At 40.3% G+C, this 19050-nt stretch overlaps 1 protein-coding gene across 1 annotated transcript in view; it reads left to right on the top strand.

Annotated features, from left to right (window-relative positions):
• The first annotated feature begins 3799 nt into the window (after nucleotides 1-3799).
• LOC149225721 (uncharacterized) overlaps nucleotides 3800-19050 on the top strand; it is an 83660-nt gene continuing 68409 nt past the window's right edge. Inside the window, exons 1-2 of the mRNA XM_089375140.1 lie at nucleotides 3800-4126; nucleotides 4204-4488. Coding sequence (XP_089231266.1) covers nucleotides 3921-4126; nucleotides 4204-4488 — 491 coding nt within the window. The 5' untranslated portion in view covers nucleotides 3800-3920. The remainder of the gene's footprint in view (nucleotides 4127-4203; nucleotides 4489-19050) is intronic.

The raw sequence follows: 19050 nt of genomic DNA, 5'->3' as shown, positions 1-19050 counted from the left end.
GCTTCATGCTCTCGATAAAATGTTAATCTCATACTTGCATGATAGAATCAAATGGAAACATTGCAAACCCCCAAACCATGAAATCCTGAAAACCATTAAGTCTGTTGAATTTTGAGTGAAATATAAAATTCTAGTTTCTCCATACGAAATCCAATGAGGTCGAAACTACTCTCAAACATTCTGAGTCATTTCATGGTAATGTTAAAAATTTAAGTAAAATGATGAAAATGAAAAATAAAGGAAATGTCACTTTCAATTTAAGAATTTAATATTACCATTAATTGCCACCATTGCTAGGGTTGAGATGTGTGACACAAATGAGAGGGGAGGCATGCTTTTCATGGAGGGGTTGTTTTTGGAGGAAATCTACCTCAAATTTCCCTCAAAACAACTTCAAAATTGCATTTGTGGTGTCTGTAGCTAGCCTAGCAATAAACTAGCCAGTTTATGGCCGGTTAGACCAAAAAATCAGTGAGGTTGCTTAGATAACTGAGTTTTTCAACTGGTTTGATGGCCTGAGCTAATGAATCAGCCGATTTGACCAGTTTATGGTTTGAACTGGCCGATTTTGAATACTATGCTTAGTATGTCTTAGCATGCTCTATGTGAATATTGCTTTGTTTGATTGTCCAACAAGCACCAATGCATGTAATTACCAATAGGCTAGCTAGTTGTAATGTTAGTAAGTTTCTCTCGTTGTTTTTTTGGCTAAACCTTGGATCATGGGAACATGGTTTCTTCAATCTACGTATATATGGGATCCCATAAAGTTTTTGGGCAACAAAAGCAATCAATGTAACATAAGTGGTTTAACAATATAAATATATTTCTAAAGCTTACAACAACAACAACAAAAGATTTTTCTTTTAGTAAATTTTGTTTAAAATTCATCATTTTTTAAAATTATTATGTAAATATAATTTAAATGCTAATTTCATTTATATATTCCAAAATACATTTTATACGCTAAAAAAAATAGCAATTTTATTTAAAATTAAATTACCAAATTCAAACAACAAAACCATTTGCCTTACCCCAACCAGGGTGTGATGGGATGCAAGACCCCCTTGTGGATCATTTCCATGCGTAAAGGGATGGGGAGCATTGCAAGTGGGCGACCCACCCAACGTCCCCACATGCGTAAGCCAATAAAGACTTGGAGAGACTGGCAACAAGTGGTAGTCGCATTGGGAAGACAAACGATAAAGGAGGGAATACAAGCAAGGAAGGTGGCGAGGGTCGTCATTGTATGCATGCATGGTCTATGGTGGAGCTCACCTACCAGAGTAGAGACTAGTAGCAGGGCGGTGGAATTCGCCTGTGGGAGTAGAGACCGATGCCATCAGCAGGACGACGCCAGTAGAGCTTCGGCTAGACAGGGTCACTGGTACGCATTTCATACCTTCTTTGTTCTAGAAATTAAGACTATGCTGCAAGAAAGGAGGCTGGATTGGTAGGGATGGGTGATGGTTCTACATGTTTATGGTAAAATTTGGTTGAGTTTACTGCTATTGATGTCCAAAATTTCAATTTCAGTGTTATATGGCAATTTGTTGGCTCAAAGGGGCATGCATGGAGGGTTTGGGTCTGCTCTCGGCATTCGGGTTGCAAATTTTGTTCCTGCACCCTTTAAATCTAGGTGTCTGAGACCTGGACAGGACCGAGGCAGTTTTGAGAGCCTGTAGGGGCCTAGAAAATTTATGGGCCAGAGAAGAAAGAATGGGGAGTCCGGGGTTCATATTACCAGTATGTTTGTTCAGTCTGTTATAGTCTGGTCTTCGGGTAAACTTCTGGTCCAACAGGGTAGGAATGGGGAGTCGAGGCCCCCAAAAACTGGTGTGTCTGGCAATTCTACCATAGCTTGGTCTCCTGACAAACCCTTGGCCCATTGGGGCATGAATGGGGATTCAAGGGACCCTAATACCTGTGTGTCTGCCAATTCCATTACGACGTGGTTTAATTCTTGGAGCCAAAGGCTTGGCCGGGCCTTGGGTAGAATAAAGAGTCGAAGGGAGGGAATGTAGTCAAGTTTAGGCACACCCTTTACCAGTATGTCTGTCAATATTGTCATGAGATATTTTTTAGCCTCAATTCAATATTGTCATGGTCGGGTCTTCCGGCAATTTTTTGGTTCAGAGGGGCATGAATGGGGAGTCGAGGTCACCAAACACCGACGGGTCTGTCAATTTAGCCAAGGTCTGGTCTCCAGGCAAAACCCTGGCCCAAAGGGGCATGAATGGGGACTCAGAGTATCCCAACACTTGTGTGTTTGTCAATTCTGTTATGGTGGGGCTTAATTCTTGGAGCCAGAGGACTGGCTGGACCTGGGGGAGAATAGAGAGTCAGAGGGAGGGAATTCACCTAAGTCTGGGCACCGAGAGGATGAAGGAAAATGATGAGGGGGTTGGGGGGAAATTGGGTTTCACTCCTCAGACCAGGAAACACGACACAATAACTGCATTCCATAGGGAATGGATGGATGGAAATACCGACATTTGGATGTTTGTTTTTAATTCTTTTGCATACATTACTCTTTCAGGTCTGTATAAATTACTTCTCCCTCTAACTCTGACACTTCTACTCCGTGCCAAGGCAAGAGCTCGGGAGGTTCCGCGGTCGAAGGAAATTCTGGTTGAAGGTAGCATGGTGAAGGCAGAGGTGGGGTCGGGAAAAGAGGGCACCGCCGCAATTGTAAATAGAACAACAACAAAAGGAAAATGTCGTTGGCCTTAACTAGCAAGACCCAATGGAAGAGAGGCAGGAAAACCAGGGAGGAGAACATGCAAAACCTCATGCATGCTTACAGTGGGGAACCCAACATAGGTGAAGTCCCTAATTTCGTCATGGGAGGCAGAATTGAACGCCAAGGCTGCGACAGAGTCGCCTCCAACAAAGGATTGGGAACCCCTGCTTCTGGACCCTGGACACACCCGAGGTAGGCAGACTCTCTTCAAACAGTCAGTCCAACTCCACTGGGTCATGAAGAATTTATTGGCAAAAGCAATGACAACTACCAGGAATTTGGAGGAGCTGTCGCAAACCCAACAAGAGGGGCCTAGCCTAAAAGATATTCAGTGGGAGATCTAGGCAGTACAGGTGCAACAATACCACCAGAATGTCCGCCTTGGCCACATGGAAAAACAACTACAAAGCCTGCAACAGAACGAAATGCCAAGGTCGAGTGCAAAGGCCTGACTCCCATAGAATCGTCAGATGATTGACTGTCGAGAAGTTATGAACCTCCTGAAAGTTTTTTGATGTTTTTGTTACAATGATTTGGTCGGATATCATTTACATTGTTAGTGGTAAGTTTAAACATATATTAGACATAGTAGCTTATATAGCTTGGATGGACATGTTTAAACTATTTATGTTTTGGATGGCATATCACGCTCATTGGTGGCCAACATACCTAGTTCCCTTCGGGCGGGTTGAGGCCATTGGACATATATTTTGTAACTTGCCTTACATATGATTAATAGCAAAGAAACGTATTGCCAAACTTACAAAAAAAAAAAAAAACGTAGACATAGTAGCTTATATAGCCTTGATAGGCATACTCACATTGTTTATGTTTTGGATGACATATGATGTTGATCGATGACCAACATACCTAATTTCCTTCAGACAAGTTGAAACCACTAGACATATATTTTGTACCCTACCTTACATATAATTAATAAAAAAAAAAACTGCCAAATTTACACCACCAAAAAAACAAAAAAAAACAACACCACCACCATTTGCCTTTATACAAAATAGTCATTCCCGCCTTCGTATGTATGTTGTCATTTTAAAACTCTCAAGCTTGCCGCTGATCGCACAAAAAAATCATTCCCGCCAGACTATAAAATCCTTGGCATACGTATACATGTTTTCATTTCAAAACTCTCCAGCTTTGCCGTTGATCGCACCGAAAAATGAAGGCGTCCGAATACGAAGAGATTCGAACCCTTCTCCTCCAGAATGATACCAACCCAAATATTTTCACATTCGTTCAGGATCGTTTCTCTTCAATTCCCTTGGACACCTTCATTGCCATCTCCTCACAGGAGAAATCTCGCCGCCTCCGATCAGACTACCCCAAGCTCACCAAACCCCATTTAGTTCGTCAATATGTTGCAAGGTGTGCTCCCTTTAACCTCATTCTAACCCTCTTCCATCCTTTTTCCAGTTTGAGCTAATTCACTCCCCTGGTTACAGGTACGCTGCGGGGGAAGATGTCTTAACCATAAGCCGGGACTCGGGACTTCCCCCCTGTCTTCTCTGCAGGTTTTTGTTCGAAAATCTTCTGGGCTTAAACAAGCAGCAGATCACGCAGTGCCTTAAAGATCCACTGAGCCTTCGTGGATTTGAAACAAATTTAAATTCGAAAGATAATGTCTCCATAACCGTTACCAAATTTATTCAGGATTCTGAGAAATGCGTGGAGTCCGACCAGGTTGCTTCGCCACGGGTTGAGATGATCCGCCGAGTTACTGGACTAGAGTAAGAAAACAAAACCTATGTTCAATTTATCACGGCTCGTGTCCAATGTAGTGGGGTTTTGTTAAAAGCTCTTAATATTCCTGGAATATTTTTTTCTTTACTTAAAACCCGTAGAACTGGATCTTTAAACTTTTCATTTTTAGATAATATATCAAATTATCACTTGTCTGGTAGGTTAATTTTTGTGATTTCCTCATCTTGTAGTGGGGTTTTGCTAAAAGCTCTTAATATTCCTGGAATATTTTTTTCTTTACTTAAAACCCGTAGAACTGGATCTTTAAACTTTTCATTTTTAGATAATATATCAAATTATCACTTGTCTGGTAGGTTAATTTTTGTGATTTCCTCATCTCGTAACCTCTTTGGATTTTATGTTTTTTTGAAAGTTGATTCTTTTCGCTTTGAGTTTATTTTAATTATCCTTATTTGTTCTTCTTTCCTTCCGTGTTCTCTTTTTTTCTTTTCTTTTCTTTCTTTTTTTTTAATTTATCTTTATCTTTTTCCTTATTTTATATAATCTTTTACTTTTTCTTTTTATTTTATATTATATTTATTTATTTATTTTTTAATATGAACATTCTCGAAACCAGAACTTTTTTCAAATTAGAGAATTACTAAAACAGAGTAAGAAAGCCAATCCATGTTACATTTATTTCAGATTGTATCAAGTTTAGCCAATTTTTAAAAAACTGTAGAATTCCCTTTTTGAGCATTTATTTTCACATAAATTCTTGAATTTATTAATGTTTTGGGTGCTTGTTATTCCATGATATTGTATCACAATCTGTTTATAAGTTTGGAAATTCTACAATAAAATGGGAGTGAATTTCCATGGTCAAGAATTTTGTTACATGATTTTTAAATGTGTATATGTTCAACTTATATTTTGGCAATGTGAGATGTATTGTGATAGGTGTTTTGGTGCTTATCATGAATTGATGTTTCGATAACTTTGATTGCAAAAATTGGTTGCCACTATTACATTGGATACAACTATTCCATAAATGCTACAAACAAGCCAATTACAACATGATTCAATGAGACTTGAACTCATGCAATTGGTGAAATAAATTGTTCACCAAACTACTAGACCTAAGATCCTCTGACTATGTTTTGGCCTATTAAAAAAAAACTGATTTTGCATTTTGTTTCAGAATGAATTTTTTTCAATACAAATTAATTGTCACTTTTTACCATATTTGTTTTGTTTTGAACTTTTGCAATTTTCTGAAAATATTTTTTATTTTATTTTATTTTTCTTTAGGTATTTTTTCCAAAAGGAAAAATTGCATTTTATATTTACAAAGAACATAGAACAAATTCTTCACGAGCCAAAACATAGAATACAATAAGAAGGGATTAATCATTAACCTTCTAAGTTCAAAAATTTGTCACTATTTTTCATCCTACCATTTAGAAATTATTAATCACATCCAAATGTTTATTCATAATTATAGTTTTCTGAAAAATTATAAAAGAAATGAAAAAACCAAAAATAAATAAGCTCCAACCACTAATGTGATGCTCCCTTCCATCCCCTTGTACTTTCTTTGGATGCAAGAGGTGTTACTTGTTTATTTGACCTAACTTCTGAGGTTTCTTATGAAGATGACATTACAAAAATACTCTTTTCCCAACATCATCAAAATGCAAAATGAATGCCATCATTGTGTTCATCTCATTGAGGGATCTTTGACAATATAAATATTATCTCAATTCCGCTCCCTAATTGAAATTTATGACCATTTGGAGTTTGACCAATGATAGAGAGAGCCACATTAGTATGAACTGCCAAGTCAACTTTGGCAGGTGGGCCCCACGAGGCCTACCCCTTTGTTTTGCAACCATCTCATGTTATATTTGGTTCCAACCACATCTGGCCTTGCACTTATGGATTTGCCTTCACTTACATTCAATCCCTAGATGCAACCATTCCTTGGTAGAGTAATACAACCTCGTTCAGATTCATCTTGCAACAAACATCAATACCCTTATCACACCTCATATGCCTGAATTTTGGATGTGGGCCATTCTGAACAAGGGGAAATTCAACCCACTCATGAGGTAGTCACTCCTACACAAGGTTCCACTTTGATGTTCCACCAAAACCTAGAGTGGTTTTTATCGTGGGCAGGTTCTTATTTTGGACCCCCCCTCGTTATCCCAAGGTAAACCAAGGGGACCCTAAAGTGAACCTAAGATGTTGATCTAACCATCCCTCAATCATGTTGTTTAGGAAGGCCACATGATAATGAGGCCCCAGAGAATTGATTTGATAAGTAGTGGGTGGTCCCGTCAATTTATGGCCTTGATAGATGGCAAATTTTACGCCAGTTATCGCCACCACTCTATTGCCATTGCTCAATGGTGAAAACATAATAGATTGTAAGTGCCAATGAGCGATCTCGTTGATTAATGGTGTCAATAGATGAAAATTCTCCCAACAATTGTTGGCCTTGCCTCAACTTTAATAGTGTTGGTTCGAAAAATTTAGCATTACATGGAGGAGGCACATGTGTGCCCATTAATTTTTTTGAAGGAGATGGTTGAGGCCTAAACAATGGCTTCCAACAGTCTAAACAAGCCTACAAATCAATTCTCAAGGATTTTGTCATGCATTTTCTCAATGTGGTAGATTTTGAGTGAATAATTCGAAGTTATCCTCCTAGCAACAACAACAAGGAAATATTGCGGAGATTTATAGTTTACAACACTTTTCACAAGTTATGAACTTGTAGTTAGCGCCATGTAGCCACTAAGCTCCAAGCATACAAATAATCGATAAATTATAAACAAGGTGGCAGCGCCAAGGTGCTATCAAACATTGAAACCATAATGCTCAAGATAGCCAACGGTAAGTGTGATACAATTTTCAAACATCCACACATGAAAATGCATGATCATAGTAATATTCATTAACAAAATAAGGCTATCAAAACATGGAAGTCAAATAGGCACCACTTTATACTTATTTGAGCGAATTGAGTTGGATGGCAATTGAGGAGGAACTTCCACTTGACACCCAACAATAGGTGCACTGTAATCTTTCTTGCAAATGACCACCTTTGAATTGGATCCAAAGTCTGAGGGGATGCTTGCACAGGGAAATTCACACTAATGGATTGATCAAACACTTAGGAGATGGAGTCCACTGTCTAGGTGGTTCATCAACTACTCTTTGGTAGTAAGCACCCCAGTGTCTTGCTTACTTTTTGAGTTTCAATACACATAATTTCACCCAAATTCTAAGAGAGTATGTTGCTTAGAGCAAGAGGATTGAATTAATTATGTAGGTGGTTTAACAGTCAATTGGCAAGCACTTAGTGGTTCATCAACCAATAGACAAGCACTAAGTGGTTCACTAAGTCACTTGACACGGGGACATGAAGGACAAGAAAATATGAGTGTCCAACACATGACATGGTGACCCCCCGAATATGACACGGGGGATATATTATATATATATTCTCATGATGATAGTAGATACATATTCAATCATAGATTATGCATACAATCATGATTCATCAATGATACAAGTTTACAACTAGTACTTACAACATCAATGATGATAAATTGACAAACACAAGAAATTAACCATAAAATGTAGTTTTCTCATTAAGTCATCAAAATGAAAATGTATTACTTAAAGTCCCGAAAATACAAAACAGGGTAGATACTAGAACTCAAAATCGTAGATCAGGATGGAAGAATTTCATAGGCAGTTGCTAATAGGTTATAGGGTATAGTTCATCAACATCAAAATCAACATCAGTACCACCATTGCTCTCTTTTGCATTCTCCTTTGTATCCAATGTAATCTCTGCATTTGTTGGTGTGGAGGATGGCCCCTCGAGTATCATCATCATCATCAAAAGTGACAAGCTCTAGCAATGGCTCATTAAGATCCAAGTTGGCCAATGCCAACTTAACACTGATGTCCAAACTCTTATCATTAGGAAACACATCCCACATATTTGTCTTTCCCTTCAACGTCTCCTTCCTCTGTCTGTAAATAAGACAGGTTGGTGTGCACATACGCCATTGTCTCTACCTTGGACTACTCAAGCCTATTCTTCTTCAAACTATACAGATTCACATATGTGCTCCAATTCCTCTTGCAACAAGAGGATGAAGTAACTTGAGAGAAGAGCCTCATGGCTAACTGTTATAGAGGAGGGCATGTTGCCCCATGAGTTGCCCACGAAGCATAAGGCTTCTTAGCCTTGTTGTCTCTAATCACATCATAGCTTGCAAATCGCCTAGTGCTAGTGAAAAAATCTACAAAGGCATCCTCCACCTCATCAAGGGATGCTCTATCATGAAATATTTGTCTCAATGCATCCTTCCTCCCTTGTGAAATCTCACCATCCATGTAAGGAGGGAATTTACGTGAAGGTCCACCATTCAGTCACTCATGCTTGTAGTATTTTGGATTCAATGAATGAGCCAAGCAATGCAAAGGTATGCAATTCTTGTCCCACTTGCTCACAAAAATATCCTGTATGGTGGTGAAGAATGCCTCTGTTGATGTCTCATACTTAGGGCACTCATTTTCAAAAATAATGGTACTCATGGACTTAATCATGGAATCCCATCCCTCATAAACCTCTCATAGGATGGGTTGGTCTATATTTGCAAATCATAAGAAAGCAATGATAGGGTCCATGATTTTAATAGTAAGATCTACGCTCTCCCACGAAGCATTATTTAACACTGTCCTTGACTCTTTTAGAGGTTGCTTGATTTGTTTTTCTCCAAAAAGACTAAAGCTCTAAAATAACCATGGTCGCAAGAGCGGTCTTGACCTCCCTCAACCTCTTCAACATGATGAATGCAGAGGCAAACCATGTTTTTGCAATCTTCAACATTGATAGATGTGTGTACTCTGTATAGATTATGAGGGCATTGTTTTGATTTTGTATGAAGTGGTGGATATGTTGTGCATCCTCAATAAGGTTTCCAATCCAAGGCACATAAGAAGCAATAGATTTAAGTGCTAAATTCAAAGAATGAACAATGGAAGGTGTCCAAAATATTTGTGGATATTTAGCATCTATAATCATGCCAACAACCTTGCAAACAAGTACATTGTCTATAATTATTTGCACACATGAATCAACACCTACATCTTCAGTGATTTTAATGAACGACTTGCCCATATATTGTGCATCCTTGTATTTTCCAAGTGCATCCATTGCTTTAAAGAAAACTAGTCCATTAAAGAAAGACACCAGGAAGCTGATGAGTGGATGGTGTGTTGCATTTGTCCATCCATCATAAATAATACTAACCCCAGATGTTGGCTTTGTTGATTTAATAGGCTCAAGCATTTAATCCACCTTCTCTACCTTAGTCAACAATGTGGTTCTAAGCCTCTCTGAACCAAGAGGAACATACCCCAATGGAGCCTCTTGAGCTAGAGCTCAACACATCTCAATAAATAAAGGTGATTGTGCAACATTAAATGATATGAAGTTGAGATATTAAAAAAAGCAATGATAATATCAATCTCTTCTCGCCTCTCTTGCTTAAATATCTTGTCCATTGGACCAAGTGCCCTCCTTTTTGTTGCTTGACTTGCACTTCCACTGGAACTCCCAAATGGATAATTGCTTTTTCTTAAGAATGGAAGGGGATCCTCATTCTTATTATTTTTAGATGTTGCAGCGACCATTGCCACACCAACATTGGCCTCTCTTTCTAATTCTTTCCTCTTAGATGGAGTCACTCCTACACATGCTCTAATTCCAATGGATGATGTGCCCAAAAAATGCCCTTTAACATAGAAATAGGTGCTCTTGAATTGATGGTTGCAAACTTTGCATGTCCAAAGAACATTGCCTCCTCCCTTTAACTTGTTGCCTAACCCTTGATATCTTTTAACATACTTCCACAAGGGATATTTCAATTCTTGAGCCTCTTGTCTTGTTAAGTTGATGTTCTCTCAACATTTGAAGTTGTTGTTGCAACCCCACTTCCAACAAATGGAATATTGGCAAACCTTGATGAAATTGAAATAGGGGGGACATTACTAATGGTGACATTCCTCCCCTTCTTTTTCCCTTTCCCTGTTGCTCTTGCTTGAGCCATCACTGTTGTAAAAATAAAGAAAAATGCATTGTTGTAAGGTTGTGCACGTAAACAAAATTGGGAGGCATACTGTTGTAGCAAAACCAGAAAAAATTGGGAGGGAAATCCACATACCTGTACCTTGAATCACCTCCAAATGATGTCAGTCTCCTTTGTTGTCACTCACATAGTCCCACAACACCCAAACAATAAAGCAAAATGATGAAATGTGGCCCAAATCCATAATTTACCCAGTGTGTAGGCTGCTTTTTGTCGGACAGGTGTTCAAAAATTGTGACACAATTTCAGCGTGTGTTCGACACGAGTTTGACTCGTGTCGCTCATCTCGCACACGAATCAAACTCGTGTTGAGCACATGTCAAGCACAAATCACGTTAAACACGACGAATTCACAACATGTGGGGGGTGACGTGTTTGGTGACTTGGGTGGTTCATTAGCCGAGGTAGCCACCCGATAATTTCATTAACCAGTTAACAAGCACTTAGTGGTTCATCAACCGATCGACAACCACTAAGTGGTTCATTAGCCAATTTGCAAGAACTAATTGGTTCATCAACCAAAGGCAAGCTCATAGTGTTTGAATTCAATCTCTGTTCTTCACACTATAAATGCATGCTTAGACAAGAATTTAGTGATCTTAAACACAATCAAAGAACTCCCTTTGTAATGTGGAACCCCCAATTCACTTTTATTGTTTGTATAAATAGAATTTCTCCTACATCTCTTGGTACAGTTGAGAGAGCATTCCCTTAGCTCTTCAGTGCATTTTCTTGATGATTGTTGCTTTGATCTGCGTTAGGGGAAAAAATGGGAATGGGCATTGCCCAATACAATCTCTGCTCATAAATGAATTGTCACTAGCTCTACCAACTCCATTTTGGCCCCAATCACATCATATAAAACCTATTAGGTAATTAATCTCAAGTTTGCAAGCAACTTCAACATTAAATTCAGTTAGGTCAGGTAATGGATTTTCAAACTAGGTGAGCAAGCAAGCGACTTTAGGCATTAAACTTTGTTGGACATGGCTTTTGAAATATACAAGCAAGAAAGCTTACCTCATACCTGTTAATTTTCTTAGGACTATATTGTTCTTTGCTTTGATAATTGCATTTCATGTTAAAATTGGCAACTAGGACCAAACTCCATGTGGGTCATCTTATTTATGGCAGCTGATATTTTACTTGGATCCTTCTCATCGAGAGGTGTAGGATTGATCTAAAGATCATCCAATTCCAATAAGTATTCATGGAGATATGAATTTATTTGTGTTATGGGACAATTCGTCAAGGTCGGCCAACAACCAAATAACCCCCTTGTGTGCTCAACGTTTTAGCATAGAAGGAGGTGACTTGATAGTCATTTGTACACATACTTCACTCTTGATTTCTCTCCACTTGTTTTGGGTTTTAGTGGAAGAGAAATCTAAGAGGAGGAAGCCGTAGACGTAGGAAGAAAGGAGCCTAAGCATGAAGTCTAAACGCAGTCCTAGCACAACCCTAGCTTATGACAACTCTATGCATGACCTAGAGGATGCAGTCATGTTGTGGAGAAGAGATGCCCTAATCCTCTACGTTATCAAGGAAGACAACCCCCCATCTAATACGTTGTCCCAAGGGTGACTCTAACCGCAGTAAAGAGGCTCCCTAACTCACTGTCAAAAGGATGCCCTAATCACAGTAAGGAAGACATGCCCGCGAGGGTTTGAAGGGATGTTTGGAGGCCAACTTCAGGTGATCGAGTGCTGGAAGGAGGGCCGCAATAATTAGGAACTGTTCTGGGCTAGAAAACGCAGGGACATCCTCATGAAACATGTTGAGTAAGGGACCTTCCTGCTATGATTAGGCCATAGGCTTGTAGGTACTGTTTTGAGGGTCAAACATCCCTATACAAGGAGTTGTAGGTGCCTCCTCAAACAGCGAGGTCACTTAACTTGGAGAGGAGAGGAGGCCGCATAATTTAAGGTGTGTTTTGGGCATGATTGTTGGGTTGTTGTAGGTTACAATGGGAGCCCTAACTAGTGACCAAAACACTGCCCATGAATAGAAGTGCAGAAGTATATATTATTCTCCATTAGTGACTTGTGTTGGGTTTTGTATCAGTTTGATAGGAGAGGTCTCTTCAGATGTTTTATGAGGAGATCCTAATCCCTGTCACAAGAGGTTCTTATCAGCAGTTTAGAAGGGCTATACTACGTTGGCTAAAGGAACTGCTACAACAATGAGAAACCTCCCTATCTTGATGAGAAGAAGCTCCTATAACACACAGATCAACATTGTACATGTTAATGACAACCTTGTGTGTATCCTAAGACTGTGGATCATAGTCTATCTTGTTGTTGGGCTAGGCCATAGGCCATAGCCAGCAACGAAGGCAACATGGTAGCATGACCAAAGCAGTGGCAGCATGACAAAAGTAATGGTGCAACATGGTGTAGATTAATGTTGATGGTACATGGTGCAACAATGATACATGATACAATACAGTGATGGGTACAGTCATGAGCAGTGAAGCATGATGAAATGCAGCATAGTGATGATCAATGTTGCATGAAGCGCCCCCCCTGGTTCCAAGCCTCGAAGCGTGTCTCGTGCGGAAGCGTCGCTTCCAAACTTTTTGTCGCTTCTTGGAAATTCGGAAGCGTGGTACGGAAGCGCCGCTTCCAGGCCTCGAAGCGCACTTTGTACAGCGCTTCGGGTGTCGGAAGCGTGGTGCTTCCGTACGCTTCCGGAAAAGCTTCGTGTTGTTTAGAAAATCGTTTTTTTTTTCAATTTTTTTTAAATTTTAGGTGAGTTTGCTTGTTGGGGGTGGGTCCACCTTGGGTTAGCGTGAGGAATGAAGGCAAAAAAAATATAAATATAGCAGATGCTCCCTCATGGTAATGTTAAATTCTTAAAGTAAAAGTGACATTCTCCTTTATTTTTCATTTTCATCCTTTTAACATTACCATGAAATGACTCAGGATGTTTGAGAGTGGTTCCAGCCTCATTGGACTTCATGTGGAGAAAATAGAATTTCATATCCTATTCAAAATTCAACAAACTTAATAGTTTTCAGGAATTCAGGATCAATGGAATTGTGGCATTTCATTAGATTATATCAAGTATGAAGGTATGCGATTAGCATTTAATCAAGAGCACCAAGCCCTATATGTACCCTAGTGTTGGTGGTGTTAATTGTTGAACTCCTTTGTCACGCGATACGCCCTTAGCAAAAAATTACCTTTCAATCAAGTCAAAATCATCGATCAAGCATGTTAAGCTTTTTCTACCATATTTTAAGTCTTGAATTAGGTAGTTTGATCAAAATTGGGCAATGTTGACTAATATCCCTAGACAATCGAGGTAGAGGCAAAGGCTAGACAAGAGGAGAAGAATCTAGATTCTAGATGGTTGATGCTCGAATAATTAATAATTAATGTACAATGGATGTTATATCTATCTTGATTTATGCAAAAATATACATGTTTTCATGTCTTCTACAACTAATTTGGTATTTGGGATGTTTGTTTTGAGTATAAATGCAAATATATATATATATATATATATATATATATATATATATATATATAGTAGACGCTTTGCTTCCTAGATTTTTGGAAAATGAAGTTTCCACATCCCCGGTTCCAAAAAACGTCCCCGCTTCGTGCAACATTGGTGAAGATGGGTGCAACGTGGTGTAGCACAGTGAGGTGCAGCATGATGATGAGGTGCAACATGGTGATGGAGTCACCTTGGAGAATCAATTGAAGTAGCATGTCTTCAACTGAGGTTAGCTACCTCATGTATCATCTTCTTAGAGATGATCTATGCTCTTATTTAGATAAGTCAAAGTGTTGACTTCTGTTGTAAATGTACTCTCTCTCTCTCTCTCTCTTTATACTGAACTATTGAAGAACATATAAGAAGAATTGATCAAGGGTTTCCCCACATTGGGGGTTGTCTTTGGCTAGTGCCACATCTTGTGTCCTCTTGTCTTGGCTTGTCTTCTGCGATTTATGTTTATGTTCTATTTGCAATTTATTATTATGCTGATGTGATTGCTAATCTGGAAAATATATTGAGCTAACTGTGAAAATTCAAATGAATTACTCTAAGCATAGAACATACCTAAAATTAACATGTCATCAGAGGTGAGGTGAAGACAAAGCTCAAGCAAGAGTAAAAGAGTAATCACCAAAGACAGTTGGGAAAGGACAAAAGGCTCAATGGATTCCTCATCCCTCTTCAAATTCACCAAGGGTGAAGTCGAAGCAGAGAATATTATTAGAATGGTGCAGCGGAAGCTTTTGATGGCCTACCTAAAAATCACTTCAATGGGAAGTCCGAATCTAAGGGTGGAAGGAAAGGCAGATGCCTTGCTTACTATACGTTTGGCCATTATACGAAGGAGTGTCCGAATGGTAGGGATACATCACTTGATGATGATAACAATCATTCCAGGGACATCTTCAATGATCAAAGGAATAACAGGTAATGCAGGCCATCAAGGTAATGATCGACTCTTCAAAGAAAGAAAGGAACTTCAGGTATGAAGAATCAAATGTTGTTTTTGGTAAGATAAAGAAGTATTGTCTTATATTGGCCCTCTCCTCCAGACTCTTTGGGAATCTGGCTTATTGATTGTAGTGCATCAAGACACTTGATCGGATAGAAGGGTACTCTCTCTAATTTGGTAGAGATGGAAACAATTGTGGGATTATACTTGGAGTCAATGGCACCTATCTCGGAAAGGGTGTAGGGAATGTTACCCCTCAATTGAATGAGGGTAACTCGATTCATTTACCAGAATCTCTTTTATGTACCTGATCGCAAGAAGAACTTGGTGTCCATTTCGGCGATGGAAATCAAAGGTTTCAAGGTAGCATTCATCGATGGAAAGGTACGTGTTTGAAATTAGAATTTTCAAAGATGCTTTATTCAGGGTTGGCAATTTGTATCAAGTTGCAGAAAGTCCATTGGGGACCATGTCAGTTGACACATTTCATCTATAGCACCATAGTTCTGCTTATTATGGGGCCCTATCTGATGTGAGTCAGATGGTGACAGGGATGCCTGAATTCAAGAAGAGCATGAAGGTACATGTCCGAGATGTACCGAAGGAAAATCTTACAAGGGGACCATTCCCCTCATGTAGTAGGTCCACAGGTTTGGAACAACCCGAGGGATTTGAGATTCATGATCAGGAATCTCATGTATGCAGGTGGAAGAAAGCCCTCTATGGCTTGAAGCAAAACACCCGAGGGCTTAATATGAGAGGGTTAATAGTTGTTTGATGAAGCTGAAGTTCACTAGGAGTGAAGCCGATCCAAACCATTACTTGAAGGTTGTGGATGATAGACCTCTCATACTGGCACCTTATGAGGACGACCTCTTTCGAATAGGTGCAAATCCTCTCATTTGCAAAAGTAAGAGGGAGTTGGATTCCAGATTTGGAATGGTAAATTGCAAGCCTGTGACTACCTTGATGGAGCTTAACTTTCAGAGGTTATGTGGTGGTGATGCCGGACTTGATTTGAGAAATGCCTCTGAGTTTTATAAACTCATCTAGCATTGATGTTCTTGGTGAATTCCCATCTAGATATATGTTTTGCAGTTAGCATGTTGAGCTCATATATGGTTGAGCCTCACTTGATTGGTGCCCAGAATCTTCTGAGATATCTTCAAGGCACAATCTCTCATGGATTGAGATACACTGTCAGAAATGTGAAGTTGCATGATTATTCGAATGTTGACTGGGCAGGCAGTGTGGAGGATCGCAAGAGCACTTTTGAGTGCTGGTTCTCTTTGGGTTCTGCTTCAATATCCTGGATGAGCAGGAAGCAAAAGACGGTTGCTTTGAGCACCACTGAGACCGAATACATAGCTACGAGTATGACCTCGTGTGAAGCTGCGTAGTGGCGGAAGCTCTTCAGTGAGTTGTTTGACTCATGATGGATACCACTGTGATCTTCTGTGACAACCAGAGGGGGATTCAATTGTTGAGGAATCCCGTGTGTTATGATCACTTCAAGCATATAGACATCACGTACCACTTTATCTGGGATATACTACATCAATGAGCAAGAAGGCTCCATCGCATTGGGACTGATGTGTAGGTCATAGATATTCTGTCGAAGCCCGGGGAATGTCAAATTTGTGACTTTCCAGAACGACTTGGAGTTGTTGAGAGACCCTCTTATGAGGGTCCTGTATGATGCATGCATTGAGCTCTAGGAGCTTTGTGGGGCTTGGGGTATTTCTTGGAGCAACAAGCGATCATAGGGCGACTCACCCTCCCCTAGTGGTGCATTGTGTACAGGGTGAATGGTTCAACCTTCCCCTGTGATACCCCGTGGTGACTTATGGACAAGATGAGTGGTTCCCCTGTCGAGGCATTCTACCCATGCAGTCTGGGACTCATGGGAAGTACCTGTCATTTGGCCAATGAGTAGGGAAATGGGGTTAGGGACCATAATAGTACCGATGGACGCATCGTGTATCTACCGTACTCCCTATGCTAGGATGACCGACATTGATTTGGGATTAATTGGAACTGACTTCGAGTAAGTAAGAGTGATATAGCTCACTCTCTCTTGGAACTGATCTAGGATCAGTAAGAGTGGTATGACACACTCTCTGGTACTGACTTCGGGTCAGTAAGTGTGATATAGCTCACTCTCTCCTGGAATTGATCTGGGATCAGTAAGAGTGGTATGACACTCTTCAGAACTGACTTCGGGTCAGTATGAGTGACATAGCTCACTCTCTCTTGGAACTGATATGGAATCAATAAGAGTGGTATGACACACTCTCTAGAATTGACTTCGGGTCAGTAAGAGCGCTATTGAGCACTCTCTTTATATGGGACTGACTTCGGGTTAGTAGAGAATGGTATGAGTCATTCTCGACCAATTCTTCTTCTTCATGGTTCAGCAGAGCAGAGCAGTGCATGGCACTGATGACAGAGATAGTACAGTCTGGTAGATGGATCAGCAGATGGAGTTCTCCCTAGTTGAGAGGGAGTGTTAAAATTGGCAACTAGGGCCAAACCCCATGTGGGTCATTTTATTTATGGCAGCTGATATTTTTCTTGGATCCCTCTCATTGAGAGGTGTAGGATTGATCTAAAGATTATCTGATTCCGATAAGTATTCATGGAGATATGAATTTATTTGTGTTATGGGACAATTCGTCAAGGTCGGCTAGCAACCAAATAACCCCCTTGTGTGCTCAACGTTTTAGTATAAAAGGAGGTGACTTGATAGTCATTTGTACACACATTTCACTCTTGATTTCTCTCCACTTGTTTTGGGTTTTAGTGGAAGAGAAGTCTAAGAGGAGGAAGCCCTAGACGCAGGGGGAAAGAAGCTTAAGCATGAAGTCTAAATGCAGTCCTAGCACAGCCCTAGCTTATGACAACTCTACGCATGACCTAGAGGACGCAGTCATGTTGTGGAAAAGAGATGCCCTAATCCTCTACGCTATCAAGGAAGACAACCCCCCATCAAATATGTTGTCCCAAGGGTGACTCTAACCGCAGTAAAGAGGCTCCCTAACTCATTGTCTAAAGGATGCCCTAACCGCAGTAAGGAAGACAGGCCAACGAGGGTTTGAAGGGACGTTTGGAGGCCAACTTCAGGTGACCGAGTGCTGGAAGGAGGGCCAAAGTACCTTGCTGGAGGGCCGCAATAATTAGGGACTGTTCTAGGCTAGAAAACGCAGGGATATCCTCCTGAAACAGGTCGAGTAAGGGACCTTCCTATTGTGATTAGGCCGCAGGCCTGTAGGTACTGTTTTGAGGGTCAAACATCCCTATACAAGGAGTTGTAGGTGCCTCCTCAAACAACGAGGTCACTTAACTTGGAGAGGAGAGGAGGCCACATAATTTAAGGTTTGTTTTGGACATGATTGTTGGGTTGCTGTAGGTTATAGTGGGAGCCCTAACCAATGACCAAAACACTGCCCATGAATAGAAGTGTAGAAGTATGTATTCTTCTCCATTAGTGACTTGTGTTGGGTTTTGGATCAGTTTGATAGGAGAGGTCTCTTCAGATGTTTTATGAGGAGATCCTAATCGCTGTCACAAGAGGTTCTTATCAGCAGTTTAGAAGGGCTATACTATGTTGGCTAAAGGAACTGCTACAACAATGAGAAACCTCCCTATCTTGATGAGAAGAAGCTCTTATAACACACATATCAACATTGTACATGTTAATGATAGCCTTGTGTGTATCCTAAGACTGTGGGATCATAGTCTATCTTGCTGCTGGGCTAGGCTATAGGCCACAGCCAGCAGCTAAGGAAGCATGACTAAAGCAGTGTGGCACAATGTTACACGAAGGCCCCCCACGGGTTCCAAGCCCTTAAGAGCATCTCGTATGGAAGCGCCTAGGAAGCTTGGCCGGAAGCGCGCTTCCGAATTTTTTGCCGCTTCCTAGAAATTCAGAAGTGTGGTACGGAAGCACCGCTTCCAGGCCTCCGGAGCGTGCT

Source organism: Pinus tabuliformis, chromosome J (genome assembly GCF_031772625.1).
Source record: "Pinus tabuliformis cultivar Carrire ecotype Pingquan chromosome J, CPIR1, whole genome shotgun sequence".
In the NCBI taxonomy this organism is placed as follows: domain Eukaryota; kingdom Viridiplantae; phylum Streptophyta; class Pinopsida; order Pinales; family Pinaceae; genus Pinus; species Pinus tabuliformis.
The sequence above is the reverse complement of the archived record's forward strand: the minus strand, read 5'-3'. Positions and strand labels throughout refer to the sequence as shown.